The 21,161-nt window shown below is 49.4% G+C and overlaps 1 protein-coding gene across 1 annotated transcript in view; it reads right to left on the bottom strand.

Moving 5' to 3' along the window:
- The window catches only part of cnot6l (CCR4-NOT transcription complex, subunit 6-like), a 35,784-nt gene extending 20,891 nt beyond the window's left edge, over positions 1–14,893 (bottom strand). Inside the window, exons 1-11 of the mRNA XM_079252124.1 lie at positions 14,785–14,893; positions 8,682–8,803; positions 6,863–7,049; positions 4,493–4,578; positions 4,323–4,412; positions 4,132–4,200; positions 3,896–4,053; positions 3,582–3,736; positions 3,342–3,493; positions 2,396–2,638; positions 2,116–2,318 (exon numbers count right to left, since the gene is read on the bottom strand). Of these exons, the coding sequence (XP_079108250.1) occupies positions 2,116–2,318; positions 2,396–2,638; positions 3,342–3,493; positions 3,582–3,736; positions 3,896–4,053; positions 4,132–4,200; positions 4,323–4,412; positions 4,493–4,578; positions 6,863–7,049; positions 8,682–8,793 (1,455 nt within the window). The 5' untranslated portion in view covers positions 8,794–8,803; positions 14,785–14,893. The remainder of the gene's footprint in view (positions 1–2,115; positions 2,319–2,395; positions 2,639–3,341; positions 3,494–3,581; positions 3,737–3,895; positions 4,054–4,131; positions 4,201–4,322; positions 4,413–4,492; positions 4,579–6,862; positions 7,050–8,681; positions 8,804–14,784) is intronic.
- Positions 14,894–21,161: the final 6,268 nt, after the last annotated feature.

Genomic DNA, 21,161 nt, shown 5'->3' with positions numbered 1-21,161 from the left:
ATTCCACCGTTTTTCCACCTGATTCCACCAGTTTCTACTTGTTTCCACACGATTCCACCTGATTCAACCGTTTTCTACTGGTTTCCACCGGTTTCCACCAGTTTCCACCTGTTTCCACCTGCTTCTAGCTGATTCCACCTGATTCCACCGGTTTCCACCCGATTCCACCTGATTCCACCGTTTTCTACTGGTTTCCACCGGTTTCCACCTGTTTCCACCTGATTCTACAGGTTTCTACCGGTTTCCACCAGTTTTTACCTGTTTCCACCTGATTCCACCGGGTTCTACTTGCTTCTACCTGATTCCATAGGTTTCCACTTGTTTCCACCTGTTTCCACCTGTTGTCACCTGTTGTCACCGATTTCTACCTGATTCCACCGGTTTCCACCTGATTCCACCGCTTTCCACCTGATTCCACCGGTTTCCACCTGCTTCTAGCTGATTCCACCGGTTTCTAGCTGATTCCACCCGATTCCACCTGTTTCTACCTGATTTCACCTGTTCCCACCTGATTCCACCTGTTTCCACCTGATTCCACCTGATTCTACCTGTTTCTACTTGATTCCACCTGTTTCTACCGATTTCCACCTGATTCCACCGGTTTCCACCTGTTTCTATTGGTTTCCACCTGATTCCACCTGTTTCTACCCGTTTCTACCTGTTTCTACCTTATTCCACCTGTTTCTAACGGTTTCCACCTGATTCCAGAGGTTTCCACTTGATTCCACCGGTTTTTACCTGTTTCCACCTGTTTCTACCCGTTTCCACCTGATTCCACCAGTTTCCACCTGTTTCCACCGGTTTCTACCTGTTTCCACCTGATTCCACCGTTTTCTACCCGTTTCCACCTGATTCCACCTGTTTCCACCTGATTCTACGTGTTTCTACTGGTTTCTACCTGTTTCCACCTGATTCCACCGGCTTCTACTTGCTTCTACCTGATTCCATAGGTTTCCACCTGTTTCCACCTGTTGTCACCTGGTGTCACCTGGTGTCACCGATTTCTACCTGATTCCACCTGTTTCCACCGGTTTCCACCAGATTCCACCGGTTTCCACCTGATTCCACCTGTTTCCACCTGTTTCCACCGGTTTCCACCTGCTTCTAGCTGATTCCACCGGTTTCCACCTGTTCCCAACGGTTTCTACCTGATTCCACCCGATTCCACCTGTTTTCCCCTGTTTCTACCTGATTTCACCTGTTCCCACCTGATTCCACCTGTTTCCACCTGATTCCAGCTGATTCTACCTGTTTCTACCTGTGTCCACTGGTTTCAAACGGTTTCCACCTGTTTCCACCGGTTTCTACCTGTTTCCACCCGATTCCACATAATTCCACCTGATTCCACCGTTTTCTACTGGTTTTCACCGGTTTCCACCTGTTTCCACCTGATTCTACTGGTTTCTATCCGATTCCACCTGATTCTACCTTTTTCCACCAGTTTCCACTGGTTTCCACCCGATTCCACCTGTTTCCACCAATTTCCACCTGATTCTACCGGTTTCTACCTGATTCCACCTGTTTCTACTGGTTTCTACCTGTTTCCACCTGTTTCCACCGGTTTCCACCTGATTCTGCCTGTTTCCACCGGTTTCCACCGCTTTCTACCTGATTCCACCGGTTTCAACCGGTTTCCACCTTTTTCTACCTGATTCCACCTGATTCTACCAATTTCTACCGGTTTCTATCCGATTCCACCTGATTCTACCTGTTTCTACCTGTTTCCACCGGTTTCCACCAGTTTCCACTGGTTTCCACCCGATTCCACCTGTTTCCACCGATTTCCACCTGATTCTACCGGTTTCTACCTGATTCCACCTGTTTCTACTGGTTTCTACCTGTTTCCACCTGATTCCACCGGTTTCCACTGGTTTCAACCGGTTTCCACCTGTTTCCACCTGATTCCACCGGAACGATCCAAACAGGTGTCCTTTACTGGAACGTGTTGCAGGTGAGACAAAATGTGCAAAGAAAAAAGTTCATCAGTTTGAACGTTTCTTTGTATGGACTCAGAAGAGCGAGGGTAAAACGGGACGTTTGTTTTGCACGTCAGTGCTACGCCGGACCTGAGGCTGCAGATGTCTGAAGGTGTGTCAGAGGTACGGGCTGGTCTACCTTGAAGTCATAGGTGTAGTTGGTGTAAGGCATCAGACTGCTGTCGTAGGCACTCTTCAGCTGGAAACTGTGCGTGATGCTTCCGTCAGAGTTGCCGTTCTTGCTGTTGCAGCTGAAGTTGGTCAGACACTCATTGTAGCGGAGCTCTTTGAAGTCTTTGTGGTTCTCGGCGACCCCCCCGTTGCTCAGGTATTCCACCACACCTGGATCCAAAACACAGGAAGCGTTTAAAGGAAAAGCCCAGGAAAGGTGGAGCGGTACTTCAGCAACAGTCCTGCACCAGAGTCGGGCAGCGAGTTGAGGTCGGCGCACAGGACGATGGGGATTGAGGTGGGGTCCGAGGTGGGCGAGCCCGTCGCCACGGAGCCCGTTGCCACGGGGCCCGAGGCCCTCTCGGTGATGCTCTTCAGCTCCGACAGGAACATCATGGTCTGGATCAGCTTGACGTCCGAGAACTCGGGGTCCCAGTGCATGTGGGCGTTGGCCACCAGGATCAGCTGTCTGTCTGCCGCCGGCTTCACGCCTGGAAACACACGCCACACATTTCTACCGTTTCCCACGTTTACAGCGAGCAGGAAGGAAAAGTCTGAAGCCCAGCAGAATGTTTTCCATTTATGTATTTATTTTATTCTTCATTCAATCATTTTTTATTGATTATCGTTGATCTTCGTATTTCTCACCATCTTTGGGACTGAACAATGAGTAATGACAGGCTTTGTAATGAGTTCATCTGAATAAACGAATAAAACGAACGAACGACGACGTTTCGTGTTTACCCGAAGTGGACATAAAGCGCCCGGCGGAGCAGAAAAACACAAACCGATCTTAAAGTCTGGAATATTCCTGTGGAAAACACTTCATGTGAAAACCGGTCGAACGCGACGTCGCCGTAAACCAGGCCGGATCTATCGCCTCCTGCAGGAGGCGGATCGATCACCTGCTGCAGGAGGCGGATCGATCATCTAGTCACTGAGTCACCGATCGATCGCCTGCTGCAGCAGGTGACTAGATGACTCAGTGACTAGATGACTCGGTGACTAGATGACTCGGTGACTAGATGACTCAGTGACTAGATGACTCGGTGACTAGATGACTCGGTGACTAGATGACTCGGTGACTAGATGACTCGGTAACTAGATGACTCAGTGACTAGATGACTCGGTGACTAGATGACTCGGTGACTAGATGACTCGGTGACTAGATGACTCGATGACTGCTGTTCTTACCACCGGAGAAGATGTCCTTGTTGACCTCCAGCAGGATGGCCACTCCCACGTTGTCTTTGGTCATGACTCTGTTCAGCATGACCTCTGACCCCTCCGAGTTGGCCATGGCCACCTGATTGAACTCCACTGTGTGTTTCTGGACCAATGTGAACCTGCAGAAACGGACCGACACGCCACAGTTCCAGTCATCTGCTGCGTATGAACAAACCCTGCATGACACGTGCAGCTGGACAAACGGACTTGTTGGTCTTGAAGAACACGGCACAGCCGTCCACATGCTTCCGCTCCTGCTCAGAAACCAGTTTGGCACGAGATTTGGGACAGAAGTAGCCGTCGTAGCCGCGACCTTTCAGTGTTTCCAGGAACAGGGTGTAGTACTGCTCCGTCTCCACCTCCTGCAAACACAGCATCATTCAGGAGAGAAAAAGAAATGATCCGACACCAGGCTTGATGTCCAACCAGTCTGTTCTCCACGTCCCAAATCATTTAAATCCCTCGTTGGACCTTCGGCAAGTCATCTCTGCAGATTGACGTTAAAAGCACGTTTACTGTACCTGCAGGCTGATGATGTCGGCATCACAGCCAGTGATCTCCTCCATGATTCCTTTCTTCCGGTACTCCCAGTTCAAGGCCCAGGACGGACAGTAGCCGTACAGCTGTCGCGTGGCGTACTTATCACACAGGACGTTGTAGCACATGACTGTGAACACGGCTGCAAGCGAAGGACACGGAGGTGGAGCTAAAATCTTCAGCACAGCGGGGTAAGCTAACGGCAGCGTAAAGAACTGACCTGAGGGGATCATCTGGTCTCGCTCTTTCAGCGTGATCCAGGGTCTTTGGGGGAGCTGCTCTGGGTGTACTGGAGGAAAGACGGATTGGAGCTCAGTAGTCTGGCAGACACAACATGCATCAGTTGTGCAGGTTTCCAATTCGCTGCTTGCTAAAAATGCTGCTTGCTGATGCAGCGGCCGAGTCTTTCACCTGCAAGATTGTCCAGCATGTAGTTCAAAAGCTTCCTGGTTCCGTCGGGCTCCTGGTACAGGTTGAGGATGTCTTGGGACAAAGGGTTGCCTGCAACATATTCAGTTTTACTAAACATGGATTTAATGCAACTGGAAGTCCAAAAAGCCATGAAGAAAGGAAAGTCTCACCTTTCAGCCCCAGAGTTTGTAACTGGAAAAGCCTCCCAAGTTCATAAGGCAGAACTTGTAAAAGATTGTTGTTTAAAAGCAATTCCCTGCAGAGGAGGGACATAAAATGTGTTTTAGCACCCTGCCGCCTTTCACCATGCTAATCAGACATGAATAAAGGTCGTGCCAGGATCCTGAAAAAGAACCAGTCATTCAGCCGACGCTTTTATCCAATTAACTTACTGGACCTGAAGAGGACCAACGCATACGCAGAGAGAACATGCAAACTCCACATGGAAACCCCTCCCTCCCCAAAAGTTCAACCTACCAGTAGCTAAGCGCTAACTGAGCTAACCCCCCGATAGCAGGAGCTAACAGGAGCTAACTGAGCTAACCCCCAGATAGCAGGAGCTAACAGGAGCTACCTGAGCTAACCCCCCGATAGCAGGAGCTAACAGGAGCTAACTGAGCTAACCCCCAGATAGCAGGAGCTAACAGGAGCTACCTGAGCTAACCCCCAGATAGCAGGAGCTAACAGGAGCTAACTGAGCTAACCCCCCGATAGCAGGAGCTAACAGGAGCTAACTGAGCTAACCCCCAGATAGCAGGAGCTAACAGGAGCTACCTGAGCTAACCCCCCGATAGCAGGAGCTAACAGGAGCTAACTGAGCTAACCCCCAGATAGCAGGAGCTAACAGGAGCTACCTGAGCTAACCCCCAGATAGCAGGAGCTAACAGGAGCTAACTGAGCTAACCCCCCGATAGCAGGAGCTAACAGGAGCTAACGGGAGCTAACAGTAGCTAACAGGAGCTAACCCCCCGATAGCAGGAGCGAACAGGAGCTAACGGGAGCTAACAGTAGCTAACGGGAGCTAACCCCCCGATAGCAGGAGCTAACAGGAGCTAACGGGAGCTAACAGTAGCTAACGGGAGCTAACCCCCCGATAGCAGGAGCTAACAGGAGCTAACGGGAGCTAACAGTAGCTAACGGGAGCTAACCCCCCGATAGCAGGAGCTAACAGGAGCTAACGGGAGCTAACAGTAGCTAACGGGAGCTAACCCCCAGATAGCAGGAGCTAACAGGAGCTAACGGGAGCTAACAGGAGCTAATGGGAGCTAATAGGAGCTAACAGTAGCTAACGGGAGCTAACCCCCAGAGAGCAGGAGCTAACAGGAGCTAACTGAGCTAACCCCCAGATAGCAGGAGCTAACAGGAGCTAACGGGAGCTAACCCCCAGATAGCAGGAGCTAACAGTAGCTAACGGGAGCAAACCCCCAGATAGCAGGAGCTAACAGGAGCTAACGGGAGCTAACAGTAGCTAACGGGAGCTAACCCCCAGATAGCAGGAGCTAACAGGAGCTAACGGGAGCTAACAGTAGCTAACGGGAGCTAACCCCCAGATAGCAGGAGCTAACAGGAGCTAACGGGAGCTAATGGGAGCCAATGGGAGCTAACAGGAGCTAACGGGAGCTAATAGGAGCTAATGGGAGCCAACAGGAGCTAATGGGAGCTAACAGTAGCTAACGGGAGCTAACCCCCAGATAGCAGGAGCTAACGGGAGCTAATGGGAGCCAATGGGAGCTAACAGGAGCTAACGGGAGCTAATAGGAGCTAATGGGAGCCAACAGGAGCTAATGGGAGCTAACCAGCCAACAGCGGTAGGCGGGTTAGAGCTCGTTAGCCGGCTAACACTGACTTCTGCAGCGGTATTTCAGGTACCTGTCAATCAAAGGGACACGCCCATAATTATGCCAAATTAAATACCTTCTAAATGGATAAGTTAGAAAAAAATTCACTCCGCCACAGATGTGTGAAGTATTTGTGAATATTTGTGAGTTTGGAGTTGAACACATCTGGTCCACGTCAGCGCTGTCATTTGGATGGGAGCGTATCAGCCAGAATAAACGCAATCCGACATCTGTGCCAGGCATTGTTGGCTTTCTGTCTGTTCTGGATCGGACCAACTCCAAGTCTACAGCTGTTTTCAGTCCGTCCCTGGAGCAGAACTTTGGTCTGGCTGGAGCTTTGCAGATATAAACATCCTCTGGTCATCTGAATTGCTTCTTGTTAATCATTCTTTGTTACAGAATTTACATCTTGTGATAGACAGGTGATCTGTCACGGTGTTCCCGCCTCTCGCCCAATGACCGCTGTGATGAACTCCAGCTTCCCCGTCACCCCAAGTGGACTGAGTGGTTAAGAAAATGGACGGGTGGAATGTGCATGGTACTGCTGACCGGCGGGCATGGAAAGAAAGACCTGCAAAACCTGTATGGAAACACGACGAAGGACAAGTACCATACTTTCCTGCTTGGTCCCTAACTTCATCCGTAAAGGCGTCGGAACTGGATGAAATGCTTCAGCACTCCCGGACTTGGCAGGCGGCGTACCTGAGAGAGACCATGTTGCCCAGTTCGGCGGGCAGACTGCGGAGCTTATTGGACGACAGGTTCAGGTAGACCAGGTTGGGCAGCTTGGCGATGTCGGGCGGGATGCGGGTCAGGTTGTTGTCGTTGATGTGCAGAGCAGTCAGGTGTGTAAGCGTCCATAATGAGCTGCTTAGACTCCTTACCCGTCCTGCGGAGGAAAGCCAGCCACCAGTTTCAGACACAACATATTTTTTCTTTTCACTTCCAGTAAAACATCCAGCAACGTCACGACCACCACCACGGCTGTTATTTATTCCTGTTGTAAACGTGTTTATTCCTGTTGTAAACGTGTTTATTCCTGTTGTAAACGTGTTTGTTCCTGCTGTAAACGTGTTTGTTCCTGCTGTAAACGTGTTTGTTCCTGCTGTAAACGTGTTTGTTCCTGCTGTAAACGTGTTTATTCCTGTTGTAAACGTGTTTGTTCCTGCTGTAAACGTGTTTGTTCCTGCTGTAAACGTGTTTGTTCCTGCTGTAAACGTGTTTGTTCCTGTTGTAAATGTGTTTATTCCTGTTGTAAACGTGTTTGTTCCTGCTGTAAACGTGTTTATTCCTGTTGTAAACGTGTTTGTTCCTGCTGTAAATGTGTTTATTCCTGTTGTAAACGTGTTTGTTCCTGCTGTAAACGTGTTTATTCCTGTTGTAAACGTGTTTGTTCCTGCTGTAAATGTGTTTATTCCTGTTGTAAACGTGTTTGTTCCTGCTGTAAACGTGTTTATTCCTGTTGTAAACGTGTTTGTTCCTGCTGTAAATGTGTTTATTCCTGTTGTAAACGTGTTTGTTCCTGCTGTAAATGTGTTTGTTCCTGCTGTAAACGTGTTTGTTCCTGCTGTAAATGTGTTTATTCCTGTTGTAAACGTGTTTGTTCCTGCTGTAAACGTGTTTATTCCTGTTGTAAACGTGTTTGTTCCTGCTGTAAACGTGTTTATTCCTGTTGTAAACGTGTTTATTCCTGTTGTAAACGTGTTTGTTCCTGCTGTAAACGTGTTTGTTCCTGCTGTAAACGTGTTTGTTCCTGCTGTAAACGTGTTTGTTCCTGCTGTAAACGTGTTTATTCCTGTTGTAAACGTGTTTGTTCCTGCTGTAAACGTGTTTGTTCCTGCTGTAAACGTGTTTGTTCCTGCTGTAAACGTGTTTGTTCCTGTTGTAAATGTGTTTATTCCTGTTGTAAACGTGTTTGTTCCTGCTGTAAACGTGTTTATTCCTGTTGTAAACGTGTTTGTTCCTGCTGTAAATGTGTTTATTCCTGTTGTAAACGTGTTTGTTCCTGCTGTAAACGTGTTTATTCCTGTTGTAAACGTGTTTGTTCCTGCTGTAAATGTGTTTATTCCTGTTGTAAACGTGTTTGTTCCTGCTGTAAACGTGTTTATTCCTGTTGTAAACGTGTTTGTTCCTGCTGTAAATGTGTTTATTCCTGTTGTAAACGTGTTTGTTCCTGCTGTAAATGTGTTTATTCCTGTTGTAAACGTGTTTGTTCCTGCTGTAAATGTGTTTATTCCTGTTGTAAACGTGTTTGTTCCTGCTGTAAACGTGTTTATTCCTGTTGTAAACGTGTTTGTTCCTGCTGTAAACGTGTTTGTTCCTGCTGTAAACGTGTTTGTTCCTGTTGTAAACGTGTTTATTCCTGCTGTGAAGTTGGTCTTTTTAACATGGGAGTCTATGGGTATTCGCTTTGTTTTGGAGCCCCTAGTGGATGAAGGGGGAACTGCAGTTTCTGGCTTCACTTAGAAGTTGCTGCTCGATTTTATGTTTTAATGGGTAAATGTGTTTTAGTGAGACTAACCAGAAATCTCCAGCTCGGCCCAGTGCGACTTCTTCCCGCCGGCCACCTCCTCAGCTGACATGATGGTGTAACATCTCCGGGGATCTGGAGGGTCGTATTTTTCTTTTGGCATACCTGTTAACCTGCAGAACAAAACTACAGGTTGACTTCATTTCCACTCAAACATGCAAATAATCCTTTCAAACAAAAACCTGCAAGGAATATATTCCTGCTTGACGAAGGGAAAGAAGCACTTTATTCTTCTTCAAACTGAAAGCAGATCGATTGCTTTGTGTGAAAAGCAGAAAACTTATGATCTATGGCTGGAATAAAGGGTTAAACATCACGTTACCATCGAAACGGCGAGTCCCCATGGTAACGTGTCTAAATGGAAACATGTCTCTGTGGAAACGTCATGTCTCCATGGAAACATCGCGTCTCCATGGAAACATGTCTCTCCTGGACTGAAGGATTCAGCTTCTTCACACAAAACCGGAAGAAGCTGTGTGTCATTCAAACTCCATGAGCCCACGCATGTCTGTGAAGCACGTGGAACATACATGGAACATGCGTGGGACATACGTGAGACATGTGTGGGACATGCGTGGAACATGAGTGGAACATGCGTGGGACAAACGTGGGACATGCGCGGGACATGCGTGGAACATGCGTGGGACATGCGTGGAACATGCGCGGGACAAGCGTGGGACAAATGTGGAACATGCATGGGACATGCGTGGGACAAGCGTGGAACATGCGCGGGACATGCGTGGGACATGCGTGGGACAAATGTGGAACATGCATGGGACATACGTGGAACATGCGCGGGACATGCGTGGGACAAATGTGGAACATGCATGGGACATACGTGGGACAAATGTGGAACATGCATGGGACATGCGTGGAACATGCGCGGGACATGCGTGGGACATGCGTGGGACAAATGTGGAACATGCATGGGACATACGTGGGACAAATGTGGAACATACGTGGGACAAATGTGGAACATGCGTGGGACATGTGTGGAACATGCGTGGGACATGCGCGGGACATGCGTGGGACAAATGTGGAACATGCGTGGGACATACGTGGAACATGCGTGGGACATGCGTGGGACAAATGTGGAACATGCGTGGGACATACGTGGAACATGCGTGGGACATGCGTGGGACAAATGTGGAACATGCGTGGGACAAATGTGGAACATGCGTGGGACATGTGTGGAACATGCGTGGGACATGCGCGGGACATGCGTGGGACAAATGTGGAACATGCGTGGGACATACGTGGAACATGCGTGGGACATGCGTGGGACAAATGTGGAACATGCGTGGGACATACGTGGAACATGCGTGGGACATGCGTGGGACATGCGTGGGACAAATGTGGAACATGCGTGGGACATACGTGGAACATGCGTGGGACAAATGTGGAACATGCGTGGGACATGCGTGGAACATGCGTGGGACATGTGTGGGACATGCGTGGAACAAGAGTGGGACATGCGTGGGACATGCGTGGAACAAGCGTGGGACATACGTGGAACATGCATGGCACATGCGTGGGACATGCGTGGGACATGCGTGGGACATATGTGGGACATGCGGGGGACAAACGTCGGACAAGCATGGGACATGCGTGGGACATGCGTGGGACATGCGTGGGACATGCGTAGGACATGCGTGGGACAAATGTGGAACATGCATGGGACATGCGTGGAACATGCGTGGGACATGTGTGGGACATGCGTGGAACATGAGTGGAACATGAGTGGAACATGCGTGGGACATGCGTGGGACATGCGTGGGACATGCGTGGGACATACGTGGAACATGCAGGGGACAAACGTCAGACAAGCGTGGGACATGCGTGGGACATATGTGGGAAATGCGTGGGACATACGTGGAACATGCGCGGGACAAGCGTGGGACATGCGTGGGACAAATGTGGAACATGCATGGGACATACGTGGAACATGCGCGGGACATGCGTGGGACAAATGTGGAACATGCATGGGACATACGTGGGACAAATGTGGAACATGCATGGGACATGCGTGGAACATGCGTGGAACATGCGCGGGACATGCGTGGGACATGCGTGGGACAAATGTGGAACATGCATGGGACATACGTGGGACAAATGTGGAACATACGTGGGACAAATGTGGAACATGCGTGGGACATGTGTGGAACATGCGTGGGACATGCGCGGGACATGCGTGGGACATGCGTGGGACAAATGTGGAACATGCATGGGACATGCGAGGAACATGCGTGGAACATGCGTGGGACATGCGTGGGACAAATGTGGAACATGCGTGGAACATGCGTGGGACATGCGTGGGACAAATGTGGAACATGCATGGGACATGCGTGGGACAAATGTGGAACATGCGTGGGACATGTGTGGGACATGCGTGGAACATGCGTGGGACATGCGTGGGACATGCGCGGGACATGCGCGGGACAAATGTGGAACATGCGTGGGACATACGTGGAACATGCGTGGGACATGCGTGGGACAAATGTGGAACATGCGTGGGACATACGTGGAACATGCGTGGGACATGCGTGGGACAAATGTGGAACATGCGTGGGACATACGTGGAACATGCGTGGGACAAATGTGGAACATGCGTGGGACATACGTGGAACATGCGTGGGACAAATGTGGAACATGCATGGGACATGCGTGGAACATGCGTGGGACATGTGTGGGACATGCGTGGAACAAGAGTGGGACATGCGTGGGACATATGTGGGACATGCGGGGGACAAACGTCGGACAAGCATGGGACATGCGTGGGACATGCGTGGGACATGCATGGGACATGCGTGGGACAAATGTGGAACATGCGTGGGACATGTGTGGGACATGCGTGGAACATGCGTGGGACATGCGTGGGACATGCGCGGGACATGCGCGGGACAAATGTGGAACATGCGTGGGACATACGTGGAACATGCGTGGGACATGCGTGGGACAAATGTGGAACATGCGTGGGACATACGTGGAACATGCGTGGGACATGCGTGGGACAAATGTGGAACATGCGTGGGACATACGTGGAACATGCGTGGGACAAATGTGGAACATGCGTGGGACATACGTGGAACATGCGTGGGACAAATGTGGAACATGCGTGGGACATGCGTGGAACATGCGTGGGACATGTGTGGGACATGCGTGGAACAAGAGTGGGACATGCGTGGGACATGCGTGGAACAAGCGTGGGACATGCGTGGGACATATGTGGGACATGCGGGGGACAAATGTGGAACATGCATGGGACATGCGTGGAACATGTGTGGGACATGCGTGGAACATGAGTGGAACATGCGTGGGACATGCGCGGGACATGCGTGGGACATACGCGGAACATGCGGGGGACAAACGTCAGACAAGCGTGGGACATGCGTGGGACATATGTGGGAAATGCGTGGGACATATGTGGGAAATGCGTGGGACATACGTGGAACATGCGCGGGACAAGCGTGGGACATGCATGGGACATACGTGGAACATGCGGGGGACAAACGTCAGACAAGCGTGGGACATGCGTGGGACATATGTGGGAAATGCGTGGGACATACGTGGAACATGCGCGGGACAAATGTGGAACATGTGGGGGACAAACGTCAGACAAGCGTGGGACATGCGTGGGACATATGTGGGACATGCGGGGGACAAATGTCAGACAAGCGTGGGACATGCGTGGGACATATGTGGGACATGCGGGGGACAAACGTCAGACAAGCGTGGGACATGCGTGGAACATGCGCGGGACATACGTGGAACATGTGGGGGACAAACGTCAGACAAGCGTGGGACATGCGTGGGACATATGTGGGACATGCGGGGGACAAATGTCAGACAAGCGTGGGACATGCGTGGGACATATGTGGGACATGCGGGGGACAAAAGTCAGACAAGCGTGGGACATGCGTGGGACATATGTGGGACATGCGGGGGACAAACGTCAGACAAGCGTGGGACATGCGTGGGACATATGTGGGAAATGCGTGGGACAAACGTCAGACAAGCGTGGGACATACGTGGAACATGCGTGGGACAAATGTGGGACATGCGGGGGACAAACGTCAGACAAGCGTGGGACATGCGTGGGACATATGTGGGACATGCGGGGGACAAACGTCAGACAAGCGTGGGACAAGCGTGGGACATACGTGGAACATGCGTGGGACAAATGTGGAACATGCGTGGGACATATGTGGAACATGCGTGGGACAAATGTGGAACATGCGTGGGACATATGTGGAACATGCGTCGGACATACGTGGAACAAGAGTGGGACATGCATGGGACATGCGTGAAACATGCGTGGGACATGCGTGGAACAAGAGTGGGACATGCGTGAAACAAGCGTGGGACATACATGGAACATGCATGGGACATGCGTGGAACATGCATGGGACATGCGTGGGACAAGCGTGGGACATGCGTGGGACATACGTGGAACATGCGTGGGACATATGTGGGACATGCGGGGGACAAACGTCGGACAAGCGTGGGACATATGTGGGACATGCGGGGGACATATGTGGGACATGCGCGGGGACACATGTGGGACATGCATTGGACATGCGTGGGACATGCGTGGGACAAACGTGGAACATGCGTGGGACATACGTGGAACATGCGTGGGACATACGTGTGACAAACGTGGAACATACATGGAACATGTGTGGGACAAACGTGGAACATGCGTGGGACATACGTGTGACAAACGTGGAACATACATGGAACATGTGTGGGACATACGTGGAACATGCGTGGGACATACGTGTGACAAACGTGGAACATACATGGAACATGTGTGGGACAAACGTGGAACATACATGGAACATGTGTGGGACAAACGTGGAACATGCGTGGGAAATACGTGGAACATGCGTGGGACATGCGTGGGACATACGTGGGACATGCGTGGGACATACATGTGACAAACGTGGAACATACATGGAACATGTGTGGGACAAACGTGGAACATGCGTGGGACATATGTGGGACATGCGTGGGACATACGTGTGACAAACGTGGAACATACATGGAACATGCGTGGGACATATGTGGGACATGCGTGGGACATATGTGGGACATGCGTGGGACATATGTGGAACATGTGTGGGACATACGTGTCCGACTGTGAATGACAAAGAGGAGACAGAACGGGCGCCTACTTTCATCCTGCCGCCTCTCTGAGGTCATCAAGTCCTGAAACTAGTGACATCATCTGTTTCCACCTCGGTCGCAAGCAGGAAGCAGCGTGTCTGACTGTGGTCCTCCACGTGAAGACACCCGCTGTGACCTCATGCCGGACCCGCTGTGACCTCATGCCGGACCCGCTGTGACCTCATGCCGAACCCACTCTGACCTCATGCCGGACCCGCTGTGACCTCATACCGAACCCACTCTGACCTCATGCCGGACCCGCTGTGACCTCATACCGAACCCACTCTGACCTCATGCCGGACCCGCTGTGACCTCATACCGAACCCACTCTGACCTCATGCCGGACCCGCTGTGACCTCATACCGAACCCACTCTGACCTCATGCCGGACCCGCTGTGACCTCATACCGAACCCACTCTGACCTCATGCCGGACCGGCTGTGACCTCATACCGAACCCACTCTGACCTCATGCCGGACCGGCTGTGACCTCATGCCGGACCCGGACCCGGACCGGCTGTGACCTCATGCCGGACCCGGACCCGCTGTGACATCATACCGGACCCGTGAAGGTAAAGCTGCTATTTCTGCAAAGTGAGCGCGAGCGCGGAGGAAACGCAGCAGCTGAGGGAGGGGGGTCCGAACATGGCTGGAATGTCACAAGTCGCGAGCACGTCACGTGGACGCACGGCCTCGTGTAGGACGAATCTGACAGGTGAAGACGCGTCTCAGCCGGATGTTTACGCCGCGCGGAGCGGCGAGTCCGGACCAAGCCGGGGGGCTGCTGCGGGCGCCGCTCGGACTCCTCCGGACTCACCGCTAAGTTAACCCGGTACAGTCCGGGTCAGTCCGGTACAGTAGGGGTCAGTCCGGTACAGTAGGGGTCAGTCCGGTACAGGAGTGTGGAGGACAAACCAGAGCAGAGATTACCTTCATACAGGGACGGCAGGATCTGCGGGGGGGTCCGGCGGAGACATGCAGCCTTCAGACCCCGGAGACTCGGAAACACTTGGAAGATCAACAAACGCAACTTCCGCTCGTGGCCGCTGACTCGCAACGCGCTCGCACGTGATTTGTGTTTGCAACTGTTTTCCTCTCGACTATAGATATAATATGCATAGACATACTACAGATATTCTAGATTGCGCGGTCTGTTGGTAATTGTAAAATTGTAGTAGCTCTGACTTGCTATCTTTATTTTTTTTTTTATAAAAGTACAAACTCTTCTCACATAGATATTACCTCCAATTAGGTATTTTTTTCTGAGGATTTCATGCCGGTTCGGAGGGTGTGCTGCAAGACAGATTTTTCTGCATATTTTTGCTCTTTCAAGGCTTGCTATGATGAATCTCCATGGCAACGAAAGACTTGTTTACAATCGGTATCAACTGAATAACCTCTCCCAAATCAGGATTATCAGCGAAACAACACATCAAATCCCGATGGAGTTGAAAAGAAAGAGAAGAGGATGCAGAGCGGGAGTCAGACAGAGGAGAAAGCAATGGAGATTTAAATCATTTCTGCCAACCATCCTTATGGGTAATGTGAGATCGCTAGCTAACAAAACGGACGAGGACGAATAATGGATCCAGTTGTTCTGCCCTGCCTCCTTTGGGAAGATCTGACCATAATCTGGTTCTTCTCACCTCCACCTACAAGCCCATCGTTCAGCAGCAACCAGTCATCACAAAGACTATCAAAATCTGGTCTGCTGAAGCTGAAGATGCTCTTAGAGGAGGCTTTGAGGCTACAGACTGGAACGTCCTCTGTGAACCTCATGGAGACGACATCAACGCCATGACTGAGTGTGTGACAGATTACATAAACTTCTGTGTGGACAGCATCGTCCCAACAAGAACAGTGAGGTGCTTCCCCAATAACAAACCCTGGATCACCAGTGACCTGAAAAAGCTGCTGAACATCAAAAAGAAAGCCTTCAGGGATGGAGACAGGGAGTTATTGAGGGCGACACAAAAACAACTTAAAACACAAACTAAGAAGTGCAAGGAGGACTACAGGAAGAAGTTAGAAAGTCAGCTCCAGCAGAATAACCTGAGGGATGTGTGGTCTGGAATGAAGAAGATCACCGGCTTCAAGTTAAAGGGGGAGCAGCCTGATGGAGGTCTGGACAGAGCTAATGAGCTGAACATATTCTTCAACAGGTTCAGTTCACCCCCTACCTCCAGCCCAACAGACCACACACCCTCCATAAGCCCACTGCTTTCCTGTCACGCCTCCAATCTGTCACCCTGCAGCTCAGTCATGGACCAGAACACAGCTTCATCTCCCTCCACATCAGGACATCCTGAGACCTCCACCTTGTTTGTCTCCTGCAATCAGGTTAAGAAGCAACTTGAGAAACTGCACCAGAACAAGGCTGCAGGTCCAGATGGTGTCAGTCCCAGAGTTCTCAAGACCTGCTCAAAACAACTATGTCCGATTCTCCAGCACCTTTTCAACACCAGTCTGAGACAAAATAGAGTCCCAGTGCTGTGGAAAACCTCCTGCCTTGTTCCAGTGCCTAAAAAAACACAACCAGCTGAACCAAGTGACTACAGACCAGTTGCCCTGACATCTCACATCATGAAAGTCCTGGAGAGACTCTTACTGGCTCACCTCAACAAGCAAGTAAACACCTTTCAGGACCCATTCCAGTTTGCATATCGTAATGGACTTGGGGTTGAAGATGCCATCATATACCTGCTCCAGAGAGCACACTCTCATCTGGACCATTCAGGCAGCACTCTGAGGGTCATGTTCTTTCATTTCTCAGTGCTTTTAATACCATTCAGCCTGCTTTGTTATGTGAGAAGCTCCATAAATTCCAGGTGGATACCTCCACAACCACCTGGATCTATGACTACCTCACAAACAGACCACATGTAACAGCACAGGAGATGGGACCCAAAGGAACCAGAAGACCTCAGGACTGGTTACAGATTTTATTGACAATAACGGGGGACGAGGAAGCAGGAAGCTAAGTCAAGGACGGCTTGAAGTCCTCTTATAGGATCCCAACTGGGTCTTGCTGGTGATGACAGGAGGGTTTGTGGTGATTCCTGTTCCCTGGTGGGCGTGGTCAGCTGAGAACTGGAGGCACATCTGATCCACATTCCAGAAATCAACATCAACCTATTTAAGACCAGCTCTGCCTGCTATCCAGCGCCAGATTGTTGATTGCCCTGCGGTAAACAGCTCTCGGCCTCTGCTTACGTTGCTTGTGCAAAACCTCGATTTGTAACGTGTCCTGTCTTCCTCCTGCCAGTGAAAGCCTGCCTGCCCGTTATATATATATATATATATATAATGTCTGTAGACATATATATAGATGTATGTACATAGACATAATACACACAGTGTCAGGGGGGAAAAAAGGGGACCCAATCGCAGAAGCATATATATATATATATAATGTCTGTAGACATATATATAGATGTATGTACATAGACATAATACACACAGTGTCAGGGGGGAAAAAAGGGGACCCAATCGCAGAAGCATATATATATATATATATATATATAATGTCTGTAGACATATATATAGATGTATGTACATAGACATAATACACACAGTGTCAGGGGGGAAAAAAGGGGACCCAATCGCAGAAGCATTAGCTTGCGGTAACAAAGACAGTTTATTTGCAAAAAGGTGGCAAATGGAGTCAGCGGAGCAAGTTGGCATGCGAGCAGGCAGGAATGGCAGCTGAGGGACTGGAATGGTTGGTTAACAGAAGGGTTTCTGAAACAACAAGGCAAAGTTCTTTCAAACAGCAGGACAAAGGAAACCCATTATCACAGAGACCAGACGTTACCAAGGTAGTGTACGCAACGATCCGGCGGAGAGTAGTGCTCAAACCAGGGTAGATATACTGTGGCCATGAAATGAGATGATTGCCTTCAGCTGTGAGGAAACTGCCAACAAAGGCTCCACCTAAAACAAGACACACACACACACACACACACCAGGGCCCTCAGACCCATGACACACAGACACAATATATAATATATATATATATATATATATATATATATATATATATATATATATATATATATATATATATATAATCATTCATTCATTCATTTTCCTAACCGCTTAATCCGATGAAGAGTCGCGGGGAAGCTGGAGCCTATCCCAGCAGTCTTTAGGCGAGAGGCAGGGTACACCAGTGCATCACAGGGCCACACAGAGAAGAGTTTTACATGGTTACTGAGTCTATTACTGCTCGTATTGTTTCTGTGGTGCAGAGCATCCAGATGGATGCTTCTCTGTCTGCAACATCCAGCTCTTTAACTATTTCTGGCATCTCACTAACAGATAAGCAGGAGCAGCAGCTCTACTCTGATCTCCTCCCGGATGACTCATCCGATCCCTAAGGGTGCCCGGCCACCAGTGCTTCATTTGTAAAGTGGGAGGTCCCGGAACGTGGTGGTTCCAGCGACTCAAAAGGGGGGCTTGAAGTGACGGAACTCACACACAGACACGAGTACAAACATGGCCATGGTCAGCTATAACCCATTTAAGTAAATCCAAACATCAGCGTGCGCATAACCCGGCTTATATTTTTTAATCTAGAACACTCGCCTGACAATGCATGAGAATCACATGGGCGTTTACACTGGGTGGAAAATATAAAACATCCCACAAAATAAAAACTATGCCAACACGGCAACGTTGCCTTCATAAACAGCAAAAGCAATAGTATTGTTCAGAGTATGAAGTGAACCAAAACTCTACTGGATGACCAACCATACCAACTTATCATGAATATAATGTGAAAACAGAAATGCCAAATTAGGCTACAACTTCGACAACTTGTGGGACTTTTAGGATATGAAATTATGTCCACACACAGAAACAGAACACCACACATACTGCGCACCACACTAGAAAATAAAACTGCAGGTAATTAATATGAATATTATATTAGCGCGTGCACAGGCACGTGTTCAATCAAACCATCATTTTGCGGTCACTTTGAGTCACCATGAGTGTTGCCTACAGTAGCTACAGTAACAGTTTTTTTTCTTTGCTCAATACTGCAAATATCTAATAATTAATGGTAACAAATACACGAGAATAATTACGACGTCTTCCTCCCGTCTATTTAGTCTGTTTTATCCAAAAGGGTCCATACAGCATCCACAAGCCCCCCGGTCTCCTTTTACTGTTTCTTTCTCTACTCCTGGTGTCTTGAGCAGTTCTATGTCCTTTTGCGATGGAATCGGGTTGAACCAGGAAAGCGGCAGGCAGGCAAGGCAAAGAAAGAATAAGAAAGAGATGGCGGAGGGGAGAAGAGATGCCCTGTTTGCTGTACAAATCAGGTTCATCTGGAAAAGCCTCTCTCACACTGCATCTAAGATGGGGACAGTGTTCATTGCAACCAAGAGGTCTTTGAGTCCATCTGGGATCAATTCATCATCATTTTCCGGTTTTCTCTGAATGCTCTGATGACGTTTCGCGAGCCATCGATACAAAACTGCCGGCAGAGCATCTCAACTTCACTTTCTCCAAACAGCTCCCTTGCCTGATCCCTTGCCAACATTATGGATAAAACACCTTTAAATCCTCAATGAGCTTTTTGTACCCTGTCTGATCTTTTCCTTCTGATAACTTCTGTTTCTCCAGATTTATTGCAAGTCTTCCAAAAAACGGCCTCTGGTCCAGGGACTTGTTGGTTAACCGCCCTGCGTGCAGGGATACACCTTGGAAAGAGTTTTCCTCGATCCCGCGCTGGCTTAGATGGCGGTGTCGGCTGGGTCGCTCAGACATGGCCTGGAACACCCTGGTCTGCTCACACATAGCTTTAATGTCCCATTATGATATTACATTCTCGTTTTTGGAGTTTGAAAAACCACTCTGACAGTTGTTGTAGTGCATCATACATTACTCCTAAATTGTTTACAAAAGCATGGGACATGATGCGCTTTGCCATCGTAGCTTTCTGGAGTTGTGTTGTCGCACGCAGAATCATGCGCTGCCAGGATAAAATGTCTGTGGAGGGCAGGATCATTTTTCTACACCACCTCAGCCGTGACTAGATGCCACCCATCTGTTGTCCAACACCCGACCAGTTTTACACAGCTGAATGTCCAGACTGCCAGCACAATCTTTGAGCTCCGCTCGGTTTTTGTTTGATGTGCTGTATAATGCGTGAAGTTTATCCATGAGGATTTCAAAATGATTAATAGCCTCCATTTCTTTCATTACATCAGCAACTGCAAGTTCAAGACGATGGGCTGAGCAGTGCCGGGATGTTTGGGAAGCAGGTTTGGAGTCGAACTGCCACTCCACTCTTGTGTCTGAACATCCCTGACGCACCATCAGGCGAGGGTTTGAGAGGCTGGCCTTGCTGAAGTTTGCATTGTTTCAGGCGGCCAACAATTTTTGGACAAGGCTTTCTGCACCCAAATCTTCCAACTCTACTCTCAAAGAATATGTTCTCAGGGGACTCCATCTCTGGCAACTGCAGTCTTAAATCCACTATTAAGGCGCTCCTTTCGTGGCCTGTGGCCTCATCCAGTATGATTCTGAAGAATAAGTCACAATCCTTTCAAGCTATTTTCTTCTCATGTCAGCTGCAGTATGAAGAATACTTTATTCATCCCCGAGGGGAAAATGTGCTTCTGTATGTGAGAACATGCAACATGAGAGTGGAATATCCTCCCCATGTCCAGACCATTCATTTCCTGACAGTATATCTCATGTTTTAACCCCGAAGCTGACCTATGGCGCCTGGCTTCCTTGTAAGCGGTCCGAAACATTCTGGCAGTTTTCACCTGGGCATTTTGACTATTTATTATAGCGTTGGTCAATCGCTGGACCTGTCAGAAACCTCTGATGCCATTACATATGCTTTAGTACTAAAATCTCAAAAATCTTTTTCCTTCAGGCTCTTTGTTGTTTAACGTCAGGCGCAGATGATGTAGCTGATGGAAAGCTTCAGACCTGCAGTTTTTTCTGGACCCAGTGACCCTACTTTTCTACAGATGGCACAGCCCAGTCCACTTTGGATTATTTTAAGACAGGGATTGGGTTTTTTCTTTTCTTTAAACTGAGCATCCATCCAAATCTTTCCAGTTTGTCCCCGACAGATAAAACTGCTTCATCTGCATCATAATCTCTCATCGAGATGGCAGTCCTCGTTTGCCATTTCATCATCTTTGGCTTGATGCCCGAGTGGGTCATTCCCACGAGCATCACTCGGATGAACACGGCAGCTGCTGTGTGCACTGGGTCTCCGCACTGTTGATCTGCCGATACGATTTGGCTTGTTTAGGATTCAACTGTCCAGCTAGTTTGAA

This window comes from Telmatherina bonti (genome assembly GCF_933228915.1).
Source record: "Telmatherina bonti genome assembly, chromosome: 13".
Classification (NCBI taxonomy): domain Eukaryota; kingdom Metazoa; phylum Chordata; class Actinopteri; order Atheriniformes; family Telmatherinidae; genus Telmatherina; species Telmatherina bonti.
The sequence above is the reverse complement of the archived record's forward strand: the minus strand, read 5'-3'. Positions and strand labels throughout refer to the sequence as shown.